Source organism: Aspergillus sclerotioniger, assembly GCF_003184525.1.
Source record: "Aspergillus sclerotioniger CBS 115572 chromosome Unknown BO94scaffold_1, whole genome shotgun sequence".
NCBI classification, from domain to species: Eukaryota; Fungi; Ascomycota; class Eurotiomycetes; order Eurotiales; family Aspergillaceae; genus Aspergillus; species Aspergillus sclerotioniger.
The window spans coordinates 513,168-538,508 of NW_020290991.1; the positions used below are offsets into that span (position 1 = coordinate 513,168).

At 50.7% G+C, this 25,341-nt stretch overlaps 7 protein-coding genes across 7 annotated transcripts; 4 read left to right on the top strand and 3 right to left on the bottom strand.

Annotated features, from left to right (window-relative positions):
- Positions 1-1,516: 1,516 nt before the first annotated feature.
- On the top strand, positions 1,517-15,312 carry BO94DRAFT_454263 (uncharacterized protein; the record flags this gene model as incomplete). Its single annotated transcript, XM_025607602.1, has 10 exons — positions 1,517-3,031; positions 6,119-6,131; positions 11,475-11,519; positions 11,619-13,741; positions 13,788-14,079; positions 14,127-14,284; positions 14,332-14,607; positions 14,652-14,954; positions 15,001-15,145; positions 15,206-15,312. 10 exons carry the CDS (start codon positions 1,517-1,519, stop codon positions 15,310-15,312), a joined length of 4,977 nt encoding a protein of 1,658 aa, XP_025473066.1.
- A 640-nt stretch (positions 15,313-15,952) lies between these two features.
- On the bottom strand, positions 15,953-17,595 carry BO94DRAFT_570642 (coiled-coil-helix-coiled-coil-helix domain-containing protein; the record flags this gene model as incomplete). The annotated part of the gene is made up of 4 exons (XM_025614834.1): positions 15,953-16,709; positions 16,784-17,141; positions 17,226-17,404; positions 17,510-17,595. 4 exons carry the CDS (start codon positions 17,593-17,595, stop codon positions 16,448-16,450), a joined length of 885 nt encoding a protein of 294 aa, XP_025473067.1. The 3' UTR covers positions 15,953-16,447.
- A 106-nt stretch (positions 17,596-17,701) lies between these two features.
- On the top strand, positions 17,702-18,898 carry BO94DRAFT_529698 (ankyrin repeat domain-containing protein). Its single transcript, XM_025610504.1, has 2 exons — positions 17,702-17,926; positions 18,004-18,898. The coding sequence occupies exon 2, from the start codon at positions 18,057-18,059 to the stop codon at positions 18,753-18,755; it is 699 nt and encodes a 232-aa protein (XP_025473068.1). The 5' UTR covers positions 17,702-17,926; positions 18,004-18,056; the 3' UTR covers positions 18,756-18,898.
- Positions 18,899-19,258: 360 nt separating this feature from the next.
- Positions 19,259-20,222, top strand: BO94DRAFT_505460 (uncharacterized protein; the record flags this gene model as incomplete). The annotated part of the gene is made up of 3 exons (XM_025609541.1): positions 19,259-19,529; positions 19,573-19,705; positions 19,754-20,222. The coding sequence occupies exons 1-3, from the start codon at positions 19,325-19,327 to the stop codon at positions 20,220-20,222; spliced, it is 807 nt and encodes a 268-aa protein (XP_025473069.1). The 5' UTR covers positions 19,259-19,324.
- A 23-nt stretch (positions 20,223-20,245) lies between these two features.
- Positions 20,246-21,742, bottom strand: BO94DRAFT_551985 (Zn(II)2Cys6 transcription factor; the record flags this gene model as incomplete). Its single annotated transcript, XM_025613566.1, has 3 exons — positions 20,246-21,037; positions 21,082-21,615; positions 21,692-21,742. The coding sequence occupies 3 exons, from the start codon at positions 21,740-21,742 to the stop codon at positions 20,246-20,248; spliced, it is 1,377 nt and encodes a 458-aa protein (XP_025473070.1).
- A 168-nt stretch (positions 21,743-21,910) lies between these two features.
- Positions 21,911-23,427, top strand: BO94DRAFT_505461 (thiamine diphosphokinase). The gene is made up of 3 exons (XM_025609542.1): positions 21,911-22,334; positions 22,403-22,482; positions 22,590-23,427. Exons 1-3 carry the CDS (start codon positions 22,214-22,216, stop codon positions 23,301-23,303), a joined length of 915 nt encoding a protein of 304 aa, XP_025473071.1. The 5' UTR covers positions 21,911-22,213; the 3' UTR covers positions 23,304-23,427.
- Positions 23,428-23,435: 8 nt separating this feature from the next.
- BO94DRAFT_529700 (uncharacterized protein) lies at positions 23,436-25,182 on the bottom strand. Its single transcript, XM_025610505.1, has 3 exons — positions 24,893-25,182; positions 24,595-24,837; positions 23,436-24,538 (listed from the first exon to the last, which is right to left on the bottom strand). The coding sequence occupies exons 1-3, from the start codon at positions 24,970-24,972 to the stop codon at positions 23,803-23,805; spliced, it is 1,059 nt and encodes a 352-aa protein (XP_025473072.1). The 5' UTR covers positions 24,973-25,182; the 3' UTR covers positions 23,436-23,802.
- Between the last annotated feature and the right edge of the window lie 159 nt (positions 25,183-25,341).

Sequence of the window (25,341 nt, forward strand, 5' to 3'; positions counted from 1 at the left end):
GGGAGGCGGTGGACATGCATTCCAGGGGCATCCACATGCGTCATGCACGGTGTACTGTATCTGATATCACTGGCCTGGAATGTGCAGAAGTGGAGCCATCGATCGGTCGGTGAGTTCTTCCATTTCAGATGAGTGGCATGTCAAACATGGGCTGGCGCGGTGACTGTCAAAAGATTTTCACTTTCGTCATATCAGGGTCTGGATCAGGTTGGATCGGTTCACATGCCAATGCTGGGCCGGGGTTTAAGTAGGTTGGGTCCTCGTTTCGTGACGATTGTTCCCGTCCCAGTTGGTTACATTGGTTACATCATAGGAAGATATTTTAAGTAACCACTTTTTTCAATTGTGGTGGTTGGGATGGGGGCGGACACGCAATTGAATGAGGATTATATATCGGGAGGGAGAGATGATGATGGCATTGACTGGAGTTTAAGGTTCCGGGGTTTGGCCAGGTTCCTGTCACCCACTGACGGGGAAGAGCTGTGTGCAATTCAGGATTGTACATGGATGGTGAATTCGGATGACCGGTTGCCTCTTCGCAGGATTGTCGAGGAGTCGAGAACAATACGAATTCGGCGCGTTCCTCCCGACGGTGTCGTATCTCATCCATCCGGGGCAGATGAAGGCATGAAACTCGTCCGGGACCGTCCAGTCGAGGTCACACACGCTAGTCCCAATAAGGTTGGCGAGTCACGATCTGTACGAAATCCCTGCAACGGGCACATGGCTGGGCGGGTTGGGGCCAAGCAGCGAGCCGTCATTGGCTGGAGCCAATCACGTGACCAGGCGCGCAGTCACGGGGACCGTACCGGACAACGCGGAGCACATGACTCCTAGACGCGGAGACGCGCCTTGGATATACTCGGTTCGAAGTACTCCCCGTATGAATCGTATACTTTCTTACGCAGGGGACCAGCAGGAACTCAGGGAGCCGCCAGGGCTGCCCCCCTCCCCCATACCCCATACAGCCTCCCAAACGAGCGGTGCAATTGCAGACCATCCTCATACATAGTTTCGGACGGTCCAAGAGTCAGAACTGCGCGAGCCTAGTGGTGGAGCTCTCGACCGTCGTCGGCGCCTATCGAACGCGTCTCGGGGTGTAAGCGTGCATTTCCGCGCTGGACAAGACGCTCCGTTCCGGCAGGCATTCCACCACACACCATCCTTTCACCCTTTTCTTCAATGTTTCTCGTTTTTGCCTGGTCGTCCCCGATTTCGTGCCTCCCAACCTCCTGGCCCTCGTCTTGGGGGGTGAAGCCTCAAAGTTCCTTCCCTTTCGTCCTTGACACGCTTCGGGCTTTGTCTTTCTCTCTTTCCTTCGGGACTCCCTCCCAGTCTCGTGAACTGTTCCTCCATAGAACTTAGACATTCCTCCCCTAACCTTGTCTCGACGCGACTAAAAACTCAATTGATCTATTTCAATCCTCCTCCACCCCTCCAGCACTTGTTCGAGTGGTGTAGGAGCGTCTTTGGGTCGTGCCTGGTACGACGGCCTACCCCCCTCCCCAATAGCATCATGGAGTCTTCGCCTCCAAGGAGCAGTTTCGCTGCTCCTGTGGCAGGTGTGAAGCGTCCTGCGTCTCTGCTGCCTGCTTTTGAGCCATTGAGCTCCTCTCCCTCACTTCCTCGCCCACAGAAGCGTGTAGCACGCGACAATCATGGCATTGTCTCGACTTATCCTACGCCGGTGCCGACCTCGTCGACCCATATCATGTCCTCGTCCCCCCCTCGAATGACCCTGCCTCGGACGGCCTCCCGGCGTACCTTAGCCTCGTCCAGCTCCGAACGAGCCCCTCTGTCTGACGTCCCGACTATAATGCTCTCGGAGAGCGGAGAGCCCGTCCTGATGGGGAGATCGAGTGCCTCGTGCCATCACCAACTCGCTGCCAACCGTATGATATCACGGGTACATGTCAAGGCCATCTATAAGCCAGCAAGCAATCCTTTCGACTCAGGCAGTGTGGAGATCATGTGCATGGGGTGGAATGGAATAAAACTGCATTGTCAGGGGAAAACATATGACTTGGCTAAGGGGAAGACCTTTACTTCAGATATTAAGGATGTTGACATCATGATTGATGTCCATGACGCCCGAGTGCTGGTCCAATGGCCTCGAAATGACCGGAAGGACTATGCATCGACCGACTCAGAACAGACCTGGGAGGAGACTACACCCAAACGTGCCGCACAGTCCCGTCAAAGCCTTCATGAAAGCCCTAATGTTGAACGGCAGCGTTTGGCGTCTCCTGTCTCGCCGTCACCTGCGACCAAGTCTTTGGTGCCCCCATCCTCGCCCTTGTATACCCCAACTCGCTCGCGGAATGCAGTAGTTGTATACGAAGATGAGGCTTCTCCTGTTCGTCGCAACAACACTGAAGATGTGCTGGCCCAAGACACTCGGAAGTCTTCAATTGTCGAGGACATTTTCCAGAGCTCCCAGTCCAGCGACTTGAGTGACCTGAGCAGACAAGATGAATTTTCAGACCATGACGAGGAAAATGACCCTATCATCCACTCCTTTGGGCCATTTGGTGACAACCTCCTCCCTCGCATGGCCTCCTTTACTGCAGATGAATCACCTCTCCGGCCTGCACGCCCCCGCAACCAAGCTTCAGCCCCTCTCCAGTCTAGACAACAGTTGAAGTCGAGCGAGTCCGTTGAAAGCCTGACAACCAAGCTGGAGCCCCTTGATGAGAGCTTTGAACGCGTGCAGAACCATGCCGTCAATCAATTGGCCTTTTCACGTCTCTCGTCGACGCCATTCTCAACCATTCTGAACAACCTTCCTCCCACCCTGTGGAAACGGGATAGCCATCACAGAGAGGGCCCATCCAAAGACGAGATCCGCGCCATCTTAGATACCACCAAGTGCATTGGCAAGGTTGCACGGGAAGGAAAGGACGCTGCGGGAAAGCCTTTGGAAAGCGAATATTATTATATCCCTGACTATGATGAGGATGATATGCGACGCGAGGCGGTCGTGCACGATCTCCGAAAGCCAGGCCTCCGTAACTGCCGCAAGCAGCATAAGGTACGTGTTCAGCCACGATAGATCGGGATATTGCTAACCCTCGCAGCAATACTTCTGGCGCAAACCCAAATAAATAAAAAAAACGTTTCTTCACTCCTGCTAATATCTCGACACGACCTTCTTGGATTCTGAGTACATATTTGCAACGTTCCCCTTACTTCTTCTTCTTCTTCTTCTTTTAAGGACTCGCATAGCGTGGCGTGGGCATACCCTGTCGATTTTCTGTTGCTGTATGAAGGTGTATGATGACGGTGGTTTTCCTTTCTTCTTGCGTTCTGTTAACGGTCCCCAAGCCAGATGTATTGTTTGTCCACGTGCGATGTCCACTATGTTTCCTTCTGGCCGCATTGACCATTATGAGTCCAGGGTCTCTGCACATGCCTGATGGTGTAGACCTTGCTTTTGTGGGCGCCCCAACTTGTCTTGTGCGACGTCAACGATTCTCACTGAACTTTCTTTTGTCCATCATGGGTGGTTGGAATTTTGTATCCCATCGCCTTGGACCTCACGACTGTATGTTATCAGATTCTCAGGAAACAAAAGCATTTCATATGTAACTATACGTACTTGATTTCGAGGACCGTAGATTTCCTCTTCGGGATACCGCCGCTCTAGTGAGGGCGCTTGGGGGTCTGCTCAGTGAGTATATACATCACGGATCACCGCTCACTGAGCACTCAGTCCTTGTTCTTGAGCAGTCATGTGTACTCACTGAGCCGCTCACCCCCATCTATTTTGTGCGTATTCAACAACATTTACTAAAAGTTGCCCAAGCCCGCTCAAATACCCGCTCAACATGACGCAAGTGGCGAAGGAGTTCAGCTTGCCCCCCGCCAGTAGAGTCCAACCAGCAATGGCTAAAAAAGTATAGAAGTTCAAAATATACAGTATAAGTATACAGCCAGCAGAACAAGCATGTTTTTCACTAGATTGACCTTGATTTCACCCAACGAACTCGTTTAGATCTGGTACTATTGGAATATGAGACAACGACAGACCACAGTTCACTTCAGGTATTCCGCTGCTTATTATTGCTCTAAAGCACGGGGCTCTCTAGGATATCGACCCTCTGGACGATGTAGCTGAGTATGATCTCCGTCATGGATTGAGAATTGAAATCCTTCTCTGTTGGAAGACACAGGTTCTGTTACTTTCTTTGTTGGATTTTTATTGCTGCGGGGTATTCTAATCAGTCCTTGATCCATGATATCTGTGAACAGCTTGGTAAGAAACTTGAGGGTTTGTGCTGTTTCTGATTGATTTGAAAGCTAAAGCGTGTGTTTTGATATCTAATAGCTAGGTATGGCTCTGTGCCGGTGTTGTAGATATATGTCTATGATTTCTGTTAGCCTTTCCGGAATATTACCTAGCATATTGTTTGTTTATTGATACGGTTGGCGACGTTCTTGATGAACTAAATGAGATCTATTATATAGAATATTGGTAGGGTTATAGACAGTTTCAGCTGAGAAAGAGAAAGTGGTTCTGGAGAACGCGGAGCTTGTTGGACTGAAGTCTTGTATTCATGATTTACTTGGAAATGGGAATCTCATAACCGCAGAATCCGTGAAAAGGGAGTATAGGAAATATATATCTGTCTCTGTGTTGATGAGCTGTTCTGTTATCAAGGCGAATGGTTTTAAGAGAGAAGAGACTAGTGAATTCTTAATAGAGGGAAGGATGATGTGGAATGTGCGGAGACCTACATGTGTATGTGAGCTCTGGTATGTATTATATCTGAGTTAGAGTTTCTAGAGATAATGTTATCTTCTGTGGAGTTAATGTCATTTGATTAAAGGCTCCTGTTTGCGGAAAATATGCTGATTCAGTGTTACCGTGATTATAATGTTATTTACCTTTCCAACAAGAAGCCCGTCGATGGCCGTTGCCCTGTCGGATCATGCCAGGCTGATATACTGCAGTGAGTTTCCATCTGACGGTTGTCCAGCCTGAACGTTGTCATTGGAATCTGCTTGTCACAGAGGCCTTTAACTTGCAAGCCACTGATGCTCACGGGGAAGGAAAGGCGATCAGTTTATAAGAGATGCTGAATTCTGATTAGACTAAGAGATAAGCATGTCTCTGTTATGGTGACACTATTCAAATATGATATGGTGTATACTGGGAACAATAATCTTATTTATTATTAACTTTAGCCAGGGGCTTGCGCTTTAGTTGTTGACAGAGGCTAATACAGCTTGGTTGCTTACTAGCTGAGTTCACAAGCTATTATTACCTATACAAGCAGGGGATCTTCAATTTCTTTACTAAATAATTACAAGAGAACCATATTAGGTAGCTCAGGGCAGAATACAATAATACAACACCCTACACAGGTTATAAACATAAAATTTCTTTAATTATACATGAGATTACATGCGATATATTTAATAAGATTATATTATGATAACAGAATGAAGCCATGCTTGAGCCAGATTGAGCCAGAATGGATGTATAGAAGTGAGCTCTTGGATGAATTGCTTAAAGTTCAGATGACTATACAATCTCCAAATCCACGGGTGGCGCCGCAGGAATAAAAACGTTGGGCTGTTCGCCCGGCTCCCGTACCGTCCAGCTTCCCGTGGCTGGAATTGTGACTGTCGTCTCCAAATGGTCCTCTCGACTTTCCCAAACCCACCAGTCGAGCTGGAGGCCCTCGAAGAGACACTGGATGCCCTCCCCGACCCGAGCCTCCCCGCCATCGTTGCTCTCCATGTCCGTGAGCAAGGGGAGCCGCAAGACCTCGGACCACGTTTCTCCTGGACGCAGACTGGCAAAGCCCTTATCGCGGCCTGGCGAGACTTGCATATCAGGGTCATCGACGAATGCCCATCCTCCACCGCAGACGAGCCCTTTCAGATTGACCCACCGATCCCGCCAAACCCAGAGCCCGACGGTCAACCCTGCCGTGTTGAAAGTAAACGGCCTACCGCCGCTACCACTTGTTGGCACGTACGTCATATGAAGGGTCGCAAGCACGAGGTCATCCTGTAAAGCCACCTGGTCCTGAGGGCAACATTCGATTTTTGCAATCAGAGTGGGACAGCATTCTTGCGCTCTAAACAGATGGGTGCATAGGGAGCTTAGCATGTGTTCTGGGGTAGTACACGCAGAAGAGGAGCAAGGAAAATTCTCACCCGGAGATCAACGTCGGCATGATCGGCCTGTTCTCATCGTCCTCGACCGTGAAGGATAAGAAGGGCCCGCCTGGCAAGACGACTTTAGAGTTTTCTACTTTGTCGGTCCAATTCCATGAGCCATATTGTTGACCGGGCCAGAGGAGTACATATCGCTCGCCCGTCTGTAGGTATGGAATAAGACGGTCGGGGATGACGTCGTAATATTGCTGGACATTACCGGGCTTATGGCGATTGTAAGGGGAGATGTGCCAATGTTCTAGTTGGGGGAGTGTGGTGGACTCGGGGAGGAGTTTGACTGGGTGCAGCTCGCCCTGCGCGGTACGATGAAGGAGAATGAAGCCATTTGAGGTAGCAAAGCCACGGGTCTGTGGGTACCATGCAAAGACACAGGCATGGCTAACCTCATCCACCCGCTGTAGGGTCACATGAAATAGGTATGGGGCTGTGCGTGACAGTTTTTCCGGACCTTGAAGGGCGAGTGAAAAGGCAGGCGCGTCAGACCTATTGCAAGTGGCCACTAGGTTGGATCGGAACTCCGTTAAGTAGCGGGATCAGCTCACCGACGGTCCTTCTCTGTATATTGCAGAAAGGGTATCAATGATTCTTCCATTTTAGAAGGGAGGAGGGGATGGGCAGTCTAAATAGGGAGCTGAAGTGGGTTCAAATATTATTAGCCTAGGAGGATTTAAACAATAGGCCGAATGGTTTGTGTGCAGAGGGAGGAATGGAAACCAGGATTTATATCAATGTGTATTGAGGAAAGAGTGGGGAAGTTCCGCTGACGCATTGCTAATTTACTGAACCCTGGAGCCTGTGCTTCGGATATTGATTACCGCCAGATGAAGCACTACTCCGTATGCCTCCGCTGTATTGGTATTAAAGTGAATGGTATGGTACAGTATAGCCGATACCATGCAGTTTAAGCCTTTACAGGTAAGGTATAACAAAACATACTGAGGGTTTTATATGTCCGATTCGACATGATAGATTAGTCTCTCCTTATGCTTGCTTCGTCTTCGATAATCATGTTTCTGATGCCAAGGAATGTATCAGTACATGTCTTTATTGATTTTCACGAAACATCGTCCTCCTGTTCCTGAACCTTGTACATATACTCCAAGCCATCAGCAATGTGGCCGTGGTAGGAAGACCGCGTCTATACTTCTGGGATCTCTGCAGAGCACCTAACAAGAATTGTTACTCTATCTGCTCCCTGCATTTGGTTTTTAAAAGTGCTCGCGAGAACGCTATGCCATTATCTAGGTTTTCTTGTGCTCCCAGGAACCCGTCTAAGGCTCCAGATAACCATCTTTCATACCCCGGGAAAATTGCCTGAGGTCCAAGAGGACCGAAAGATTCCGTGATCGGTCTGCTTGTCCACAAGAGCCACCAAGGCCAAACGGTGATTACTATGCTTAATACTTCCTTGTTTGCCCACTGCTTGCCCTGTTCATTGTCTGCATAATTCACCCATAAGACTTGTCAAATTACATGCAAACATAACTTGCTAGGTATCCATATTTCCTTACTCTCGCAGTCATTTTTGTTGGGAACACTTTGAAGAGGACCATCCATTCAGTTTAATCAGTGCCACCATTTAAAACATGCATATTATGAAACCTATTCACAAACAGGGTGAGGACCCTCGAGGATATGAATCTAAAGAGACTCACCTATTTACAAACCATAGGATGGCCATCTATAATAAAATAGAAAACAATAGAGAAGGCGTATGTATAAGCCTACATGAACTAATAGCTATCGAATGCTTGACTATCAGAATATGAAAGGTATGTGGTTGACGTGGTTGATGTTGCATGGGTGGCAGATTGACTCTCGGATATGTGGTTTAACCCTATCCAGGAAGTAGGCACCATATCTTCGTCGAGCAGATTGGACTTCTCTTGCTACCTTGAGTGGATGATAAGGCGGTATTATTGTATGATGCCAGTTTGTTTTTGGTCTCTTCTGCTTGCGTTGCAAGCCTGGACACCATATCTATGACCTCAGCAGTGAGGCCAGGCCGCTGATGGAAATAAGGGAAGCTGGTAGGTAGAGGCGGGTTATTGATTTCCCCAACCAACACAGTATATATAGCAGACGCTGCGCGGAATAGAACCCCGGTATAGAGGGCTGAACGTGGGCAAGATTGATAACCAGTACCTAACCGGTCTAGCCGGTCAGATACAACTTGAATAGCCTGGTTATCATTGAAACAGGATAAAATCTAGGCAGTCAGGTTGTCATACAGTCCGGGTTTGCTGGAGAGTGGCGCTTCTTACTATATTGTAACATCTAGCTGGGTTAAATTGATAAGAGTGTGCCCTGTCTTGTTGATCTGTCACGTACGGATTTATACAAGATGTAGATGTCTCTAATAAGATGCAAAGTGTCTAGTCCCTGTGGTGCAGTGTATTGAAACAACTCAGGGGGGTGCACTTGTAATAGTATTTACATGGGTTTCTGTGAGGGGTGGTACATGAAATGTGGGGTGATGAGCAGCGATGGATGCGATTATTGGCAAAGAAACCTTGTGACTTAGAAAGCCAAGTCGGAGCACGCGTCCAAGTTCTAGGCTCTGGTTAATGTTGTCATATATATCTTTACCAGTAGCTAGACCTATGCTGTGTGATTCAGACCGAATTTGGCCTTGCATTATGCTTATTGTGAGTATGCTGATCCCCTGATGGTTATTCTGTGTCCGAGCACATTGTTTCTAAGAATCTATTCTTATGCCGGGCTGAGTATTAATACTATCTTCTATTTAGAAGGTGAGGTGGAGGAGTCTTTGCTGAGGCTCGGTATCGGTGTCTTAGTGATACTGGTAATAAATTATAATTCAGAGTGATTTTGAGAGCCACGGGTTGGAAGCCAGTAAGGCTAGTTTCCTCTGACTTCTGATACTGTTGGCTAGGGGCATGTCCCATGTTTGATCCTGGTCTTCATTCTTTGGCTAATAAACCTGATTAACCTGGATATTATGTCTACACGTCCGATCAAGCCTTCCGGTCATTGATGTTAGGCCACATTTGTCCAAATGCTCTGGGCTGTATAGTAGACCCGGATTGGAACCTCTCTTGGCCCTGAAGCTTTTAGCGAGATATAAGTGATAGAAGATGTATGTGGGCGCTAGTTACCGATCCTTTGCATCTGCTGGTTGTATAATCCTAAATGTCGGCATAGTAGTCCAGAAGCACATGGTATGGTCCGTAAAATGCAGTATAGTATAGAGCCTTTCCGTGGCTTCTTATAGTGGTCAGATCTATTGGTCGTTTCCGTTGGTGTAGGAAGTGATTCTTATTTTTTTTGTCTTTTAAGAGCTGTCCGGCCTCTGCTTCTAGTCTTCATGTGGATTGCACGCCAGCTTTCTAAAGTGCTGTGGTAGAAGATTCACTGTATTAATGCTGATGATACTTACTTAGAGCAGCAAACGGACAGGGCTTATCTAAAAGGGAAGGCCTTAGTACGGTACTAGAAGTTTTGATCAGGTGAAATACATCACAAGTCATTTTCCAATGTATTTTATATGAATTCTCTTTGCTCCTTCGACGGCCCAACTGATAGAGGAATGAGACGTAATCAAATATACTCTTCACTTAAGAGTGACTGGCCTGAGATTCCAGATGAGGAAGTATGCGAGTTTGAATAGTCTCTTTATATCATGATGTTAGTTCACGAATGCAGCCAGTAAGACTTTAAAGAGTGTTCTCTGGAGACTTATAAGGATTCCCAGAGCTAGTTTGGACTTCTTAAGATATATGACTTCTCCCTACTACTATGTGTAAACTATAATATCACATCAACAACTTCCGTACAAACTTTGGTATACAACTATTTACACCCACAATACTACGTATCGACCATCATGCCAGCAATACCTACATGTTGCTGGGGCATCATCCTGTGCTTAAGCCAAAGGCTCAGAGTAAGCCATCGACCCTCCTAGAAAATCAAACATGTATGTTCATCAGCCGGTACAGTAAGAAGAAGCGGATGGTCTGGAACCAGCATCACGTGCCGACTAGATGATGTCTGGATGACTTCAGGTCAACCGCTGTGCATCCCTCGTAACGTCCAGCTCGTTCCAGTCCAATACCAAGACGGACTGAACGTCTTGGCCGCGTTGAGACGTCAGCCCACATTCGATCGCCACGGATGATATGCCTGCCTCCTGAGGCATATTAAAGCCATCGTATCTGCTGCAGCCAGTGCGCGCAACTCCTATCTATTCCTCATCCTCCTCTACCTCTAGCTATCAATCAATTCCTTAACAAACCAAATCTCAATCAATAAACAAACAGATATCTAACCTACCCTCCTACCTAATTATCTATCCATCATATACTCTACTCATCAGACTAATCCAACATACATCTTCCACACCCACAATGACCACCAACATCAACCCCAACCCCACCACCCTCCCCAGCGTCCCAGAGGTCGGGACCCCCACAGAAGCACACCATCCAGCATGTACGGAGGACCCAAGCAGCCGGATCCTGGGCAAGCCGGTGAAACCGCCCGTGGTGAGACATTATAGTTGGAGTGAGGAGGATCGGAAACATGCGCTGCAGGCGAGGTTGTTGGAAGAGGAGGAAGGGAAGGAGGGAGGGTTTACGGAGGTGGCTTCACATGGGGTTGAGTGAGTGATGATGTTATGGAGATGGGAGTAAGGCTGGGAGAATGTGAGGATCTTATTTCTGGTATTAGGGTAATGTGTATTTGAGATGGGTGATTTGATTGTCTAGTAGGAAGGGAAAGAGGGGAGGGAGGGAGGGAGAGGAAGAAAAGGAAGATTGTAGTAATGTGTATTGATTTATGGCTGTAATCAAAATGTGCAGGTCTGAGCCTACATCTGTAATGCCTAATACCAACTCTTACCGATATAAACAGAGCATCTGTCGTTTTTGTGGTGTAGTGCCAGTAGATAGATAGTATGAGGGGGAGAGGGAGAAGAATCCCCCTCCACTCCGCCTTCGGCCCACTTCTTGCTTCTCTCTTCACTTCAACTTCCGTCAGCCACTTGCAGGCTTGGAGCGATCGCCCCTTGACGCCCAGATCATTTGCGCGTCCTGCCTGCTTCACCAATGTGGCGTTCAAGTCACTCCTGCGCTTTCCTTTCCCACTCTTTGAAAGGATCCCACGACAGTTGAGCTGAAATCAAACCCACGCGCGGATTGCGGTGTCAACCCACCGCACGCCGGCAAGCAATGGATCGTCACAGAAAGCGTCTGTCCCTCCGCTTCCCCCCTCCCCCTTCCCCTCCTGACTTTCACGCCACTAACTTCTATTTTGTTTTATAGGCGATCTCCGTCTTCAGAATGAGAGAGTCTGGGCTGGCGAGAGTGGTAATTCCATACCCTACCCTTACGGTTTATGATGACGATGGCGATAGCGTTGGCGATGGCAATACTCAGCTTCAGAACTAACCGCTTCACTCAACTCAGATGTCTTCCCAGTCAGCAAATCTCTCGATTCAGCCCTGAAGAAAAATACCGCTTTCATCAAGCGTCTCCGCACCGGAATCAACGCCGCTGCCCAACAAACCTTCCTGACCGATATCCGCACGCTGTCGCTACACAAATATCTTTCGGAAATCATCTCCGCCTGCTACGAAGGTCTCTGCAAGCTCAAGTCGCCCGGGGAAATTGCTACAGGGGTCGAGATTACAAGCGCACTGCATCAGCGGTTCGGACCTAAGGAATTCACTCGCCAGATCGGATGGCTGCTGGGACGGGGCTTGAGTACACCGGATAAGGGACAGCTGAAGGCGCTTAGCCAGGAGGTACGCGAGCGCGAGGAGAAGGAACGGTTGTCGCGGCATCGGGTGTTGTTGAGGGTAGTTACGGAGCTGTGGTTGGTGGGGGTTCTCAAGACGTTGGATGATATCGAGAAACCGGATGATGTTGGGGCGAAGGGCAAGGATGGGGTTGTTGGGCTTGGTGGTAAGGCGATTGATGGGCCGGTGAAGAGAATTGCCCCGTCAGCTGGTAGAGATGGCGATAGGGAACCGGAACCGTTTCCTCTGGAAGTGTTGAAGGACCTTCTGGGACACGATCGCGATCACTCGAATCTGCCTCTTGCCGTTCTTTTCGTGAAGAGCTTTAGTTGGGATGTGCTGGGTGTGAAGATGGTTGAGGAGGGCAGGAAAACTGTGGAAGCTGATGGCGCTACAACGAGTGCTCCGGCGGAGGCTGTTAATGGCGGCGACGAAGGCGCAGAGCAGATGCCTGACGCGGACAATGATCCTCCGTTGACGCCGGAGAAGGTTCAGCTTCGGTTCAAGCACATTCTCAACCGGTACCTGGAGGATGTCAAGGCGCATGTTGTTCGCGACCAGAGAGCGTTGGCTGCCCAGAGCCGCCGCAACGCCGAAGCCTACGTGAAAAGCGGTGAAATCTTCGAAGACCGCCAGGCCAACTTTGAGAGACAGACCAAATCGCTGGAGAGGCTGGTTGCCAACACCCAGGTCTTGTGTGAGGTTCTGGGCGTGGAAATGCCAGCCTTGGCTGAGAAGGAGGCCGCTGATGCTGGGGCGGGTGGTGGTATCGGCCTGGTGAAGGCTAGCGAGTACTTGCGTGGTCAAGGCGAGGGCGCCGGCATCTGGGAGGACGAAGAGGAAAGGCGCTTCTACGAGAACCTGGTCGACCTTAAGGGTAAAGTGCCGGCGGTGCTGCTGGAGGATGGCAAGAAGAAAAAGACCGAGACCGATGAGGCAGGGAAGAAGAAAGCAGATGGTGAAGGTGCTGAAGCAGAAAAATCAGAACCTACTGGACAAGTCCAACAAGCTGAGGAGAAGCCTGCCGCGGACGCCGACGATCAGTCTACAGCTATCGCAAGCAAGACCGTCGGAGCTCAGGTGGACGCACTTCTTGCCAAATTGCCCGATCTGCAGACCAAGGATCAGGTTGACCAGCTGGCGCTAGACTTCTGCTTCCTTAACTCGAAAGCATCGAGAAACCGGCTCATCAAGGCGGTTTCGGATGTTCCCAAAGGCCGTATCGACCTTCTGCCATTGTACTCTCGTCTGGTTGCAACCCTGGGGCAGTATATGCCCGATATTCCTCAGGGCATTACCACGTATCTTGATGAGGAGTTCCGAAGCCTCCAGCGCCGAAAGTCGAAGGAGTTCTTGGGGCAGGTCCGCATGAGCAATGTCCGTTATCTCGCGGAGCTGACCAAGTTCGGGGTGGTTCCGGAGCACATCATCTTCCATTGCTTCAAGGTCTCGCTGGATGACTTTTCCCGCATGAACATCGAAATCATCGGGCATCTCTTGGAGAACTGTGGACGTTATCTGCTCCGGAATCCCGACACCTCTCCACGAATGGCCTCTTTCTTGGAGACTCTCGGGCGGAAGAAGACCGTACAGCATCTGGGTCAGCAAGAGCGGATGATCATCGAGAATGCCGTCTACTACGTCGACCCGCCGCCGCGACCTGCCATTCAGCAGAAAGAGCGCACGCCCATGGAGTCTTACATCCGGAGGATAGTCTATCTGGACATGAACAAGCGCAACTACACCAAGATTCTCAAGTCGATCCGAAAGCTTCACTGGGAAGAACAGGATGTGAGTATGTCTGCGTGAGCGGTTAGAATTGTCGCTAATTGAATAGGTTGTCGACATCTTGGAGCGTGTCTTCAGCAAGCCGGTCAAGGTCAAATACGGCAATATCCACCTTCTCGCCATCCTTGTCAGCGCCCTTTACAGGTATCACCAGGATTTTGTCATTGGTGTCGTGGACAACATTCTGGAGCAGATCACGCTGGGTCTGGAGCAGAACGATTTCAAGTTCAACCAGAAGCGTGTCGCTGAAGTCAAGTACCTGGGAGAGCTCTACAACTACAAGATGATTGATTCGCCAGTGATCTTTGACACCCTGTATCGCATTGTTACCTTTGGTCATGGTGAGTCTGTCGAAGCCATCCTGCGAATGATCACTAACAGCTTGCAGAAAACGGCACGCCGATGCCCGGAAAGATCAATCCGCTCGATCTGCCGGACGACTTCTTTCGTGTTCGCCTGGTCTGCACACTCCTCGACACCTGTGGCCACTGTTTCGACCGGGGCTCTGCAAAGAAGAAGCTTGATTTCTTCCTGACTTTCTTCCAGGTATGGTCTCACTTATATTCTACGTGAAACCACGCTAACTCGACCAGTACTACATGCACACGAAGGATCCTCTACCCATGGACATTGATTTCCTCGTCCAGGACACCTTCTCGATGACTCGCCCTCAATGGAAGCTGGCAGCTGATCTGGCCGAGGCCACGCAGATCTTCAGTGACGCTGTGGCACAGAACTTCAAAACGCAAGATGCCGAGAGACCTGCCGAGCCTGACGAGGATGATGCCGAAAGCAGCTCGTCGGATGAAGGTCTGGAGGAGGATGCGATCCCTGAAGCGGAAGAAGACCAGGAATCCAGCGATGAGGAAGTAAGTATCTCGGGTCCGGAAGTAGTGTCGTGCTGACGAGTCAGGTGTCCGGTCCGAACGAGCAAAATGGCGATAGCGAGTCTGAAGACGAAGAAATCTTTGTGACTCGACAAGAAGAGGAGCGCGACCCGGAGGCAGAAGCCGAGTTCGACCGCGAATTCGAGAAGATGATGGCGGAGAGCATGGAATCCCGCAAGTTCGAACGCAAGGGCGTGTTTGACATACCTTTGCCAATGAAGCGGTCGGGTCGTGAGGCCATGCTCGAGAACACCCCAGTGGAGACGCCAAAACCCATCGCGAACACCATGGCGTTCTCTCTGATGACCAAGAAGGGGAATAAACAGCAGGTAAATACCCCCCCTCTCAATACCAGAAACCTCTCTGACCGCCCAGACTCGCACAATCGACTTACCCTCCGATTCCACCTTTGCAGTGGCCATGAGAAGCCAGCAGCAAGCCGACCGAGAGGAGCAACAACGGATCAAAAACCTCGTTCTCAACTACGAGATGACCAACGAAACCGAGACCACCACCGAGGGTACTCCCCCCCTACCCTGGCCCTATATCCCACACAACCCAACTAACTCAACCCCCTCAGCCACCGAAAAACGATCCCCTCATCGCGACACCAGAATGGACAAAGCAAGCACAAACCGAACCGCTTTCCGCTCCCGCAAGCTCCAGTTAAGCGACGTGAACTGGTAGATGAGACCCATGGCCAACCAAAACTCGATGGTCTAGCACCCGAGTCCCCTCGCGACTAAACAACACTAGCGTCAGTCATCTCATCTCATCCCAGCAGTGGAGCTTGATTTGATAGTCAGCTTGTCACAGCCACGTACACCGGTGGACAGTTTTCCCCTTAACCTGTCATCTACCAAACGTGCAGACAATCTGTCTACAAATTGGATCAGATCGGATCGGATCACCCGATAGATAAACGATGCCTTGCTATCTTCTGTGATATGGGTATGAGTATGAGAGATGTGGGTCAAACAATCCAGATCACCTGTTCAACACAGTGATCTCTATCTCTGCGGTTTTCCCCAATCCGTACACACACATACATACATACAGGAGGCTCCAATCCATCGGGTCTATCTAGTTGGTGTACAATCGTCACGTCTCTCCATGGCTATATCTTTGTCTATCTGGTCCAACCGAACACCGAAATATGGCATGGACATGGGCATGGGTCTAGACGTGGCAATAACATCAACTAGTTTATCTCATTCTCATCCTGATTTCACATTCTCATGGACATAGAACGAAAGAAAGATATACTAAATTGAAGAACCATTCTGACTTGCCCTCATAGCTGCCATATTAAAAAATAAAAATAAGAAAGGAAAGAAAATCATCTATTTCTATCTATTGATTCTACCTCCTTTTGACCGAGATGCTAAACCAAAATTGAAACCAAACGGACGCAGAAACAAACGAAATAAAAGAAAAGAAAAGAAGGTTACAAGTACAGGTGGTTACTTAGATACAGAGACTTGATGGAATGGGGATGGAAATGGAGATGAAGCCAGAGCTGGAACCGGAACTGGAGAAGAGACGATAGACAAGTTAGAAAAGATGGAAGCAGAGGAGTCCAAGAACAGAGTAGAGAGGGGAGGGGGGTGTTGTATGAGGGTATAATATGAGAATTTGAACGGCCAAATCAAAATCATGCATATAGTAATACACAGCCCGATTGTACATCCGGGATCCTCTTCTCCCTCCACCCTGCTAATCACATGTTCTTGATTGATTCCAAAGCTTCTCGCCAATCCTGTATGAGGTACTGTATGTATGTATTAACCCTATGTTTTCTCTATGGGTATCCGAGCGGGATTTAGTTCTCGGCATCATGCGCAGCCTTGGGAACCAAGACCTCGCTCTCAGCCAGCTCGCCCTTCTCCGTGAGTTCCTGTTTCGTCTGGGCGACGATTTCCTGTGCCTGGGCGCGCTTCTCCTCGGGGAGAGGGGCGGCGTCGATCTGAGCAGCCGTCACGGGCTGCTCGTCTCCGGTCTCGGGAGCGGCGGGAGCGGCCTCGTCATCTTCGAGTTCGGCACCGTAGACATCGGGATGTTGTCTGAAGCAGTTTTGCATGCCCCTGTTGGTTTCCATATTAGTAATGTATTTCTTCATTTACGTTTCCGACTTTAGGAAGCACGGAGAGGAACGTACTGGAACTTGTCAATGCAGTCAATACCCTTCGGCTCTTCTGACGAGTACACGAAGCAGCTGAAAGCAGCCTTGAACTCCTCGCCACAAGGACCATGGGCCATACCGCCCAGGCAAGGGCAGTCCCAGTTGATCTCGCCAGTCTCCGGGTTAAAGGCACCTTCCTGGCCGGCTTCGGCCTCGAGCTCCTCGGGGGACATCAGCGAGGGGTCGGAGGAGGGTTGCGCATCTTGAGGGGCGGGAGTGGGAGCGGGAGCGGGAGCGGAAGCCTTCTTCTCTTCACGGATCTTGGGCTTGACGGAGTCGAGGGTGAGGGTGGTGTCTGGTTCGGGGTCGGAGGTGGCTTGAGAGAGGAGGGAGACTGCATGTTGTCGTTAGTGGGATTTTCTCCGGCGCCGGCGGCGGTGGTAGAGGAATTACCCAGCGGTGGGTAGAGGAAACGTACAGGACGGGGTTTGAGCAAAGATCGGGCTCGTGTTATAGTAGTAGACGGCGCCAATGGCCAGACCCAAGCGGGCAGCGGTGTTCTTCCAACTCCTCGGCTTGGAGTCTGCGGGTGTGGTGCTTATCAATCGTCTGCTGGCCGGGCCACGGACTGCGACGGCTGGCGCGCGGAGGAGGGCTCTGGGGCGGAGCGAAACATGGCGGGCGAGGCGAGTGGGGAGATGAAATGGCGAAGAGACCGAGCGAGAGGGGAGATCACCGCGAGGGGAGCGTCATGAATCGGACGGAGAAAGTTGGTTGGAAATGCGGATGCAAAGCAAGCAAAGCAGGCAAACCATCCGGCCGGCCAACCAGCGCACTTGGCGCTGCATGCCTCAGGCACTATGCTACCGGATCGGGACGCAGCGTTGGTCGGGCCGGCATTGACCAATCAATCTACCGCGCGATACGCTGTTGGTGCTTCCCAGCTCTTCGCCGGCATTAGATCCTCCTTCTCCTCGTCCTAGTCTCCCTGGTGGTGTGTCGCCTGCCTGATTCCCAGCTGAACAGAATGTAAATAAGAGACACCCCGCCCGGGTTCTCTATTCTGTCAGAGTTCCTGTGAGCCTGCTCGACAAGCACCCTCGATTTTGGCCGCAGTCCATCCCTCCGCACGTTCATACATAGTTCTGGAGATCAGTGACCATTTTACGATGCCTCCTTGTAAGTCCTCTACGATTACAGACTGCTCCAGAGAGCAGTTGATCCCCTTCATCATGACAGGCTCTGACTCCTCCAAGCAACCCGCTTGTCCAGGACCCGGTTCTCGTTGGAAACCATCCTTGTCGTGTTCATGTTCTGCAGGCCGATTGAGCAGTGTCTGTTTCTGTTTGCTTCACCGTGGCTCGTCAACGTGCTGCTCTCGAGACACCTCACCACCCGCGAGGAGAATGGCGACACCGCCCTGCACCTCATGGCCAAGGACCAAGACCAGGGACGGTCAAGAATCATCGCCCGGGCCCTGTTCTCTAGGAAAGACATCAACGTAAACGTGCAGAACAACAACGGAAAGATTCCTCTGGTATGTGCGGCGCAGCGAGGAAACCACTGGCTGGTCAAGCTGCTGCTCGAGCGGGGTGATTTCAACTGGGACATGTTGGACGCCTTTTCCTTCACTCCCCTGGTATGGGCAGCCAAGAAACAGGACATCTCATTGGTGAAAGCCCTACTGTCCAACAGGAACATCCGCCCGAATGAGTTTGACATCTTTCGACGAACGGCGTTGTCGTACGCGGCTGAGTATCGGAATGAGGGCATCGTGCGGTTGTTGCTCGAAGATCAAGCTGTAGATGCCGAATGGAGTGACGAGACTGCCCGATCGCCACTGTCCTATGCAGCCGAATCTGGTAGTGAAAAGATCGTCGAGATGCTCCTGAGCCGGGAGGAGGTCAACGCGCACTCGGTGGATTCTTATATGAAGACGCCGTTTGCCTATGCAGCAGAGTACAACCATCTGGGGGTCATGTTGATTCTGAGAGAGTGTGACTATTAAAGGTTCACTTGTGTAGTAGAGGAAGGACAAGGAGTGCTGTTCACAGGTCGCTATGTCCGTTATGTCTTTGCTTGCAGTGTATGTAACTCTGGATTTGCCTTTACTGATGTAGTAATGCTATGCTCATCGCATGTCCTCACACCATGATTCACTGTAAGACAAGACCAGTCAGCCAAGACGCTTTGCTAAGAATCGGCTTCGACATCAGCAAGCCATAAGCGGTAGAAACGCCACCAACTGCATTCTCCGTGGACAGGCAACGGTGGTAGAAGCACCACGTTAAGCGATGTGACGAGAATATCTGGTTATGTCGCAGCCCCGATTGGTCGGTTCCGCATGGCGCCAACCCCGAAGTGGTCATTCATCGCGATGTCCCCACCAGTCCCGATTTGGCCATGGCGATGCATAAGAACATCGATGAGAGGTTTTGAGCAAAGAAGCGAGAATAGGAGTGGTTGAAGATGCCCAGCATTTATAGCCAGCCTGGCGGGCTCTTGAAAATCCCTGCTCACATCGTCCGTCCACCGTTTACTCAAGATTTCCAACTCGCTCATTACTTGTGTTCCAGCATGGCAGCCAATTCTGTTCTCACTATCCCTCGTGAGAAGCGCTACATTGCTATTGCTGAGATCACCATATTCTCGGTCATTCAAGTCGTCCAGTTCCTCATGAAATTCACGCAGGAATGGCGGTACTGGCATCATGACAAACGCAAGGGCTATGCCCGTTGTTTCCTGTATTCCTGGTGTGGCATGCTAGGCATCCTGGCACAGCGTATGTATGAGATCCTGATCACGAGTATTACTGACAGCCACAGTGCGGATTGCCGGGTCAGCGATAGTTATTGCCAACTCCAGACCAGGCCAGTCGTTGCTGATCGCAGAAACCGTTCTACAAAGCGTTGGCCTTTCGCCACTTCTGTTTGAGGTGAGCCTCGTGCTTCTGAGAAGGTATGTTGAGAGAACCCGGGAATAGAATGAAGCTGACAGGTTGTATAGCGGGCAGTCTGGTCGAACCGGTCCTGGAAATTCCCGATATCCCAAGCACATTCGTTTCCTGCTCCACTTCTTTCGCTTCCCGGTCTTCATATCTATACTCCTGGTGGTAGTCGGCGGGTGTATTGATATTCGGGCCTGCGTGGACGCAGGAGCAGCCGTCTTTGTCGCCACCTTTGTTTTTGTGATTGGACTCGTCGGCTGGCTAGCATCGAGGTATCGTGCTGTTCTCCCGACTGCCGGATACCATAGTGTCCTGATAGTGGTGATGACCCTTCCGTTCTTGGCAGTCCGGGTCGCTTACTTTCTGCTGGGCCAGTATGGCTCGCAGAAGTTCAGCCCTGTCACGGGCAGCGGGGGTATTATGGTTGGAATGAGCCTGGTCATGGAGATATTCATTGTCATCATCTTATTGCTGGCTCGTGCGGTGGCGGAACCATTTTTGTCAGTGGGCATTGAAACCGACCAGTAGTCTGAAAGCAATACAGCTATGCATCACCCAAAATTCTGCGGGTGTACTGCAGCATAAACCTTTGAAAGCCTTTGCAAACAGCCTTCAATCCAAAGCTTCGTTGTAGGATCCGGAACTTCATAAGCTACTCTCAAGGCAAAGGCCATGCGATAGGGACCTAAAAGGCCCCGGGTATTGAATTCAACCGATTTGCAAATCTGGTCGCGAAAGTAAACAAGCATAGCCGCGTGCTCGCCCGGGTAGCCGCAAAGCCTCAGTATCTCGCACAGGACAAGCATGTAGGAGTAGTAGCTGCAGAACAACGTTGCCGCATTCTCGTCCGAATACCACAAGACGACTGGGTAGAGATAATCATTTGATGGCGAAAGAACCTCATAAGGAACAGGCACAACGCGGGCAAATTGATCATACCATGCAATCAGCTTGTCCTGCATGTCGAGTGTTCGGGTCAGCAGGTTGGACACTCGTGCAGTCGTGCTCGGGCTGGTATGGTCTCCCTCTTTGAGATCGTAGAGCTCATGTATCAGACTTGGCGCAAAGGTAAAGTATGCAAAAAACTGCTCTACCAAACGATCAACTTCTGCCGAGAAGCCCGTGTTGAACTGTTGTCCCATCACAGAATGCCATTCACTCGAGGCTAAGAAGCAGCTCTGGCCGGAGAAGAGAGAGTGCATGACCATCATTCCGCGAGAGGCTTTGAGCAAAGCTTGATCAAAGGCGTTCCGATAGTAGCGTGGCCCTCTAATCTGTACTAGCTGGCTCAATGCTTGGGCATGTTTCATCCAGGCATCTGCTTCATTGGTATTTGTAAAGAGCTGGTCGTGTGAGATAAGCCTAGTCCTATGCGGGCCAAACTCACCTCATATAGGCAGAGTAACAGAACTGCGCAAAACACTTCAGAGGAAAGACACTCATTAGAGTTGTCCAGAGAGGCCCGTAGCATGCACAGTGCCTGTCCATACGCAGACTTGGCGTACTGCACTGCGGCCATGTTATCACCCATCCTGCCAATATGATGCGCTGCAAACGATTGGATGGTCAGATCCAGCGTTCTATTCCGTCCATAGACGGCAGGAAGGAACCTGAACCAATGCGAGATGATATGCGCTGACGTTTCTGGAAACGGTTTTGATAGCTCGAGAACCAGCGTGTCAAGACTGCGCACGACATTGAGATGGGCGCAATTCACAGACGGTGGCCAGGCCAATGCCTGCGCCGAAGCATCACCTTCAGCGGCCGTACCTCCGACATCCCTACTCTTCTCATTCGATTCCCCATTGCTCGACTTCAGACGCCGGGAGCGAAACGGCTTCCCTGCGACAAACTTGAAGCCCCGGTCATAGCCAGGACAGGGTTTCCCGTACGTGTCGCATCTCCGACATCCAGGGACATTCTCATCACAGTGACGATCAGTATGCCGCCAGACCCCAGCTGCAATTTCTGCACACGCTCAGGATGACAAGACCAACCTTGACTCGACGCTGCACACAGCGCGCGCAGCCCTTACTCCGAGCCACCATGCCGGAGCGAAGAGTTGTAAAGTCATGGATGAGGGACGTTGAATACGAAGCGGGAGAACCAATGGACGAGCCGGGCGCATTTAGTCAGCGTCATGCATGGATTGAATGTCCAGTTGGGCCAGTGAGGGGCATCCATCGCGTGCCATCATCATATCGTATCATCGCTCTCCGTTACAAGAGTCCCTCCAGTAGTAGCCTCAGTGTCTCACATGGAATTGAAACCATCTCAACAAGAATCCCTCCGAGACCTCCGTCGCAGGAAGCAAAATTTCCCACGGATCGAATTCGGCTCCGAGCGCATGAAAACCCACCTGCCCCTCCTCGCTATCTAATCAATATCCTCCCCTCCATCAATTACTACTATTATCTATCTCGATCCATTTATATCCTGCATATAATAACCCCCTACCCTTAAGACGCCTCATCTCACTCAGCCTAAACCACAAACCCACCCCAACCACAACCACCACAATGGAATGGGACCCAACGCAATTCTTCCGGGACGAGGGTGACAACCCACCTACGCCATTCGCTTTGCTCATTCTGAATCATCCAATCAACGAGAAAGCCTATGATGTTTTACAAAAGCATGGTATAATCCTATCCCCACTCTATACCCCTATCCATTCTATACGGAACCCACAGTTAACAAACACACAGCCCTGATAACCGTCTGCGCCGACGGCGGCGCAAACCATATCTATGATATGATGAAAGCCCGTGGGAGGGAGTCTCTTGATGTACACATCCCCCCTTCTCCCCTGCCCTGCACTAGGACATAATCACCCCAACTCGGAATATCCGCCACCCCCCAAACACAAAATTCAACCTAATAATATGAAACCAGCACCCAAACGTCATAATCGGCGACCTGGACTCCATCCGCCCCTCAGTCCGGACGCACTATGAATCCCACGGCGTGAATATAATCTACCATCGAGATGACTACAGCACCGACTTTACCAAAGCATTACGGTATATTCGTGCGAATGTGGATGATATCCTACCACCCACCACCACCAATCACCAACAGCAAGCAGAAGAAGATAATCTCACGATCCTAATCCTCGGCGGTCTCGGCGGCCGCGTCGACCAAGCCTTCTCCCAAATCCACCATTTATATTCTAACTCCACCCACACTCACACCACATCCAATTCAACGGAAAGAAAAACAGGCCATCTATACCTCATCTCCGAAGAAAGTATAACGTTCATCTTACATCCGGGGAAGAATATCATCCGGACGCCGCGGGCGAGAAGGGCTGCCCCTCCATTATCTACTGACACCAACACCGCTTCTAATGATAACGGGGAAGAAGAAAAAGACGGGAAAGAGGAGAGATACCTCCTCGAAGAAAACGTGGGCATGATCCCCCTCCACGGGATGGAGCGGATCACGACAAAGGGATTCCAATGGGACGTGGAGGATTGGGAGACGGTGATGGGGGGACAGTTGAGTACGAGTAATCATATTCGGGCGGAGGAGGTGGAGGTGCAGGCTGGAGGGCCGGTGTTGATGACGTTGGAGTTGGCGGGGAGGTTCAAGAGGGTTTTATTTTGATTTACTAGTAGTAATGTGTTGTTTATATTATGGGGGTTGGTGGTGGTTTATGTAGGGAGTTAATAACTCTCTTGGTCTACTTGGGGGCTTTTGACAATTTATACACAGCAGTACTAGTAAATAGACGTTTCACTTATTGGCATCATGATCATTCCTAATGTTACCAAAACTAAGTAAAAAGATAAACAGATTAACTACTACCCAAGCGCCATCCATCGCCATCCTGGCTGAAGCAGTAAATCATAACGTGGTAGCAAAACATCAGCAGTCCCGCTATTACGCCAGTCCCGAAACGAAAGACAAGGTACCCCGAAGCACCAAAACCATTCCTATCCAGAGTCGCTCGCTTCTCTAGATCATCTTTCTGTACTATTTCCTTTCCAGTGAAACAGCCGACGCAGTGTCGGCCGAGTCAACGGAAACAACCAGCATCCAACTCAATCAGAGCGAGTAACCAAACACAATACTCCAAGCAACGCGTTGACCAGGTATATACAGGCTACTTCCGCAGGATAGCCTCGTACAGAGTCCCAATCACCCCGATGGCGCATCCCGCCACCGCGCCGTAAACTCCACCGGGAAGGGATGCCTCCAGCCGTTCAATGGTCAACCCCTGGTAAAGGCTCCAGAAAGAGAACTGTTCCACGTAAACTATATACGCAATCACTGCTTTGGAAATGTAGAAACTCAGAGGATCAAAACTGGTATGCGCGAAGGGACTACGCGCACTAAACGTCGGACTGCCCGGCTGCGCCGCCTGCAGGCTGATGTTGAAGAAATAGGCGGTAGTCAGTGGCAGCACCAGGCTGGTCAACAGCCACAAGGTCACCGCGGCCCAGAAATGGCCTTCGAGCAAAACGAAAAGGTCGGGAATCCAGACCTGGTAGTCGGCGATCTGGAGGGACTGGGGGAGCTTCAGCGTGGCCACATAGTTCCAAGGGACAGTCGTCTGGAAGAGGCCAATCGCCTCCAGCGCTAATAGCAAGGCCCCAAAGGCCTTGACGCTGCTGAGGTTCGAGCGGAGCGAATCGGTCCGCTCCTGCACCCCGGTTCCGGTCCACGCATCGCTTAGTTTTTTGCCCCACGCGGCTGTCTGACGATCAATCGCATCAGTGACAACAGCCGGAGAAGGCGGTAGCTCTTGGACCAGAGACGCGATTGCTGGTGATGCGATCGTTGGTGGCTGGATGCTCACCAATGCCTGCCCGGGGGTCTGGGGCAGTTCGGATTCCTCCCTAAGCGCATGTCAGCAACGGACGAGACCAGACGCGATGAAACGTGGAAATCATACGATGGCGTGCGCTCCTCCAACTTAGCCTTGGTAGCCCTCCGGCGCACGGATCTGGGTGCCTCCGAGGGCGACGGGGATGCTTCCACCTTGGGGATTCTCTTGGTCGGCGAGTAAATACGCGGAGATTGCAACAGCTTCTTGTAGTAGTCTGCCAGGCGCGCATCGCTGTTGAAGATAGACTGATTGGCTTGCAGGTGTTGATCTAGGGCGGCGGCGAGGTCTGGTTTGGTGTAGTCCCCGTAGCTATCGGTGGTTAGAACAGTGGGCAGGGCAGTCCATGACTTGAGGAGCGACTCACTTCTGGAGATCAGTTATTTCAGCCCATTCCGCAAGCTGGGGCTTGCGCATTTTCTGCAAATACGATAAACCGTTAGACATGATGATGCGCGCGGCTACGGATCCACGTAGACCATGCGACAACTGGACAGAGCAGGGGGGGTGGGTAAATAGAGAAGGGTGGAAGGATATTGGGCGAGGTAAACAAGAGAACCACGGAGGACAACAGGGAGAGGTATATGGAGAGGAGCAAGAACAGCGAGTCGCGAGTCTACCTGACAGGGCAAGTGACTGGTGGAGGCCGTGAGGTCACGGCGGAGGGGGCCAATCCAGGCGGCGGAGGGGCTGACCGCATCCGGCTTTGTTTACAATAACATCGCCGCTAGCCTTGTTTGTTGAGTTGCCTTTCTTTGTCGCCTACCGCTTTGTGCTCTAGCCCCGTTTGGGTTAGGGTCCGTTCCCCGCTGGAAA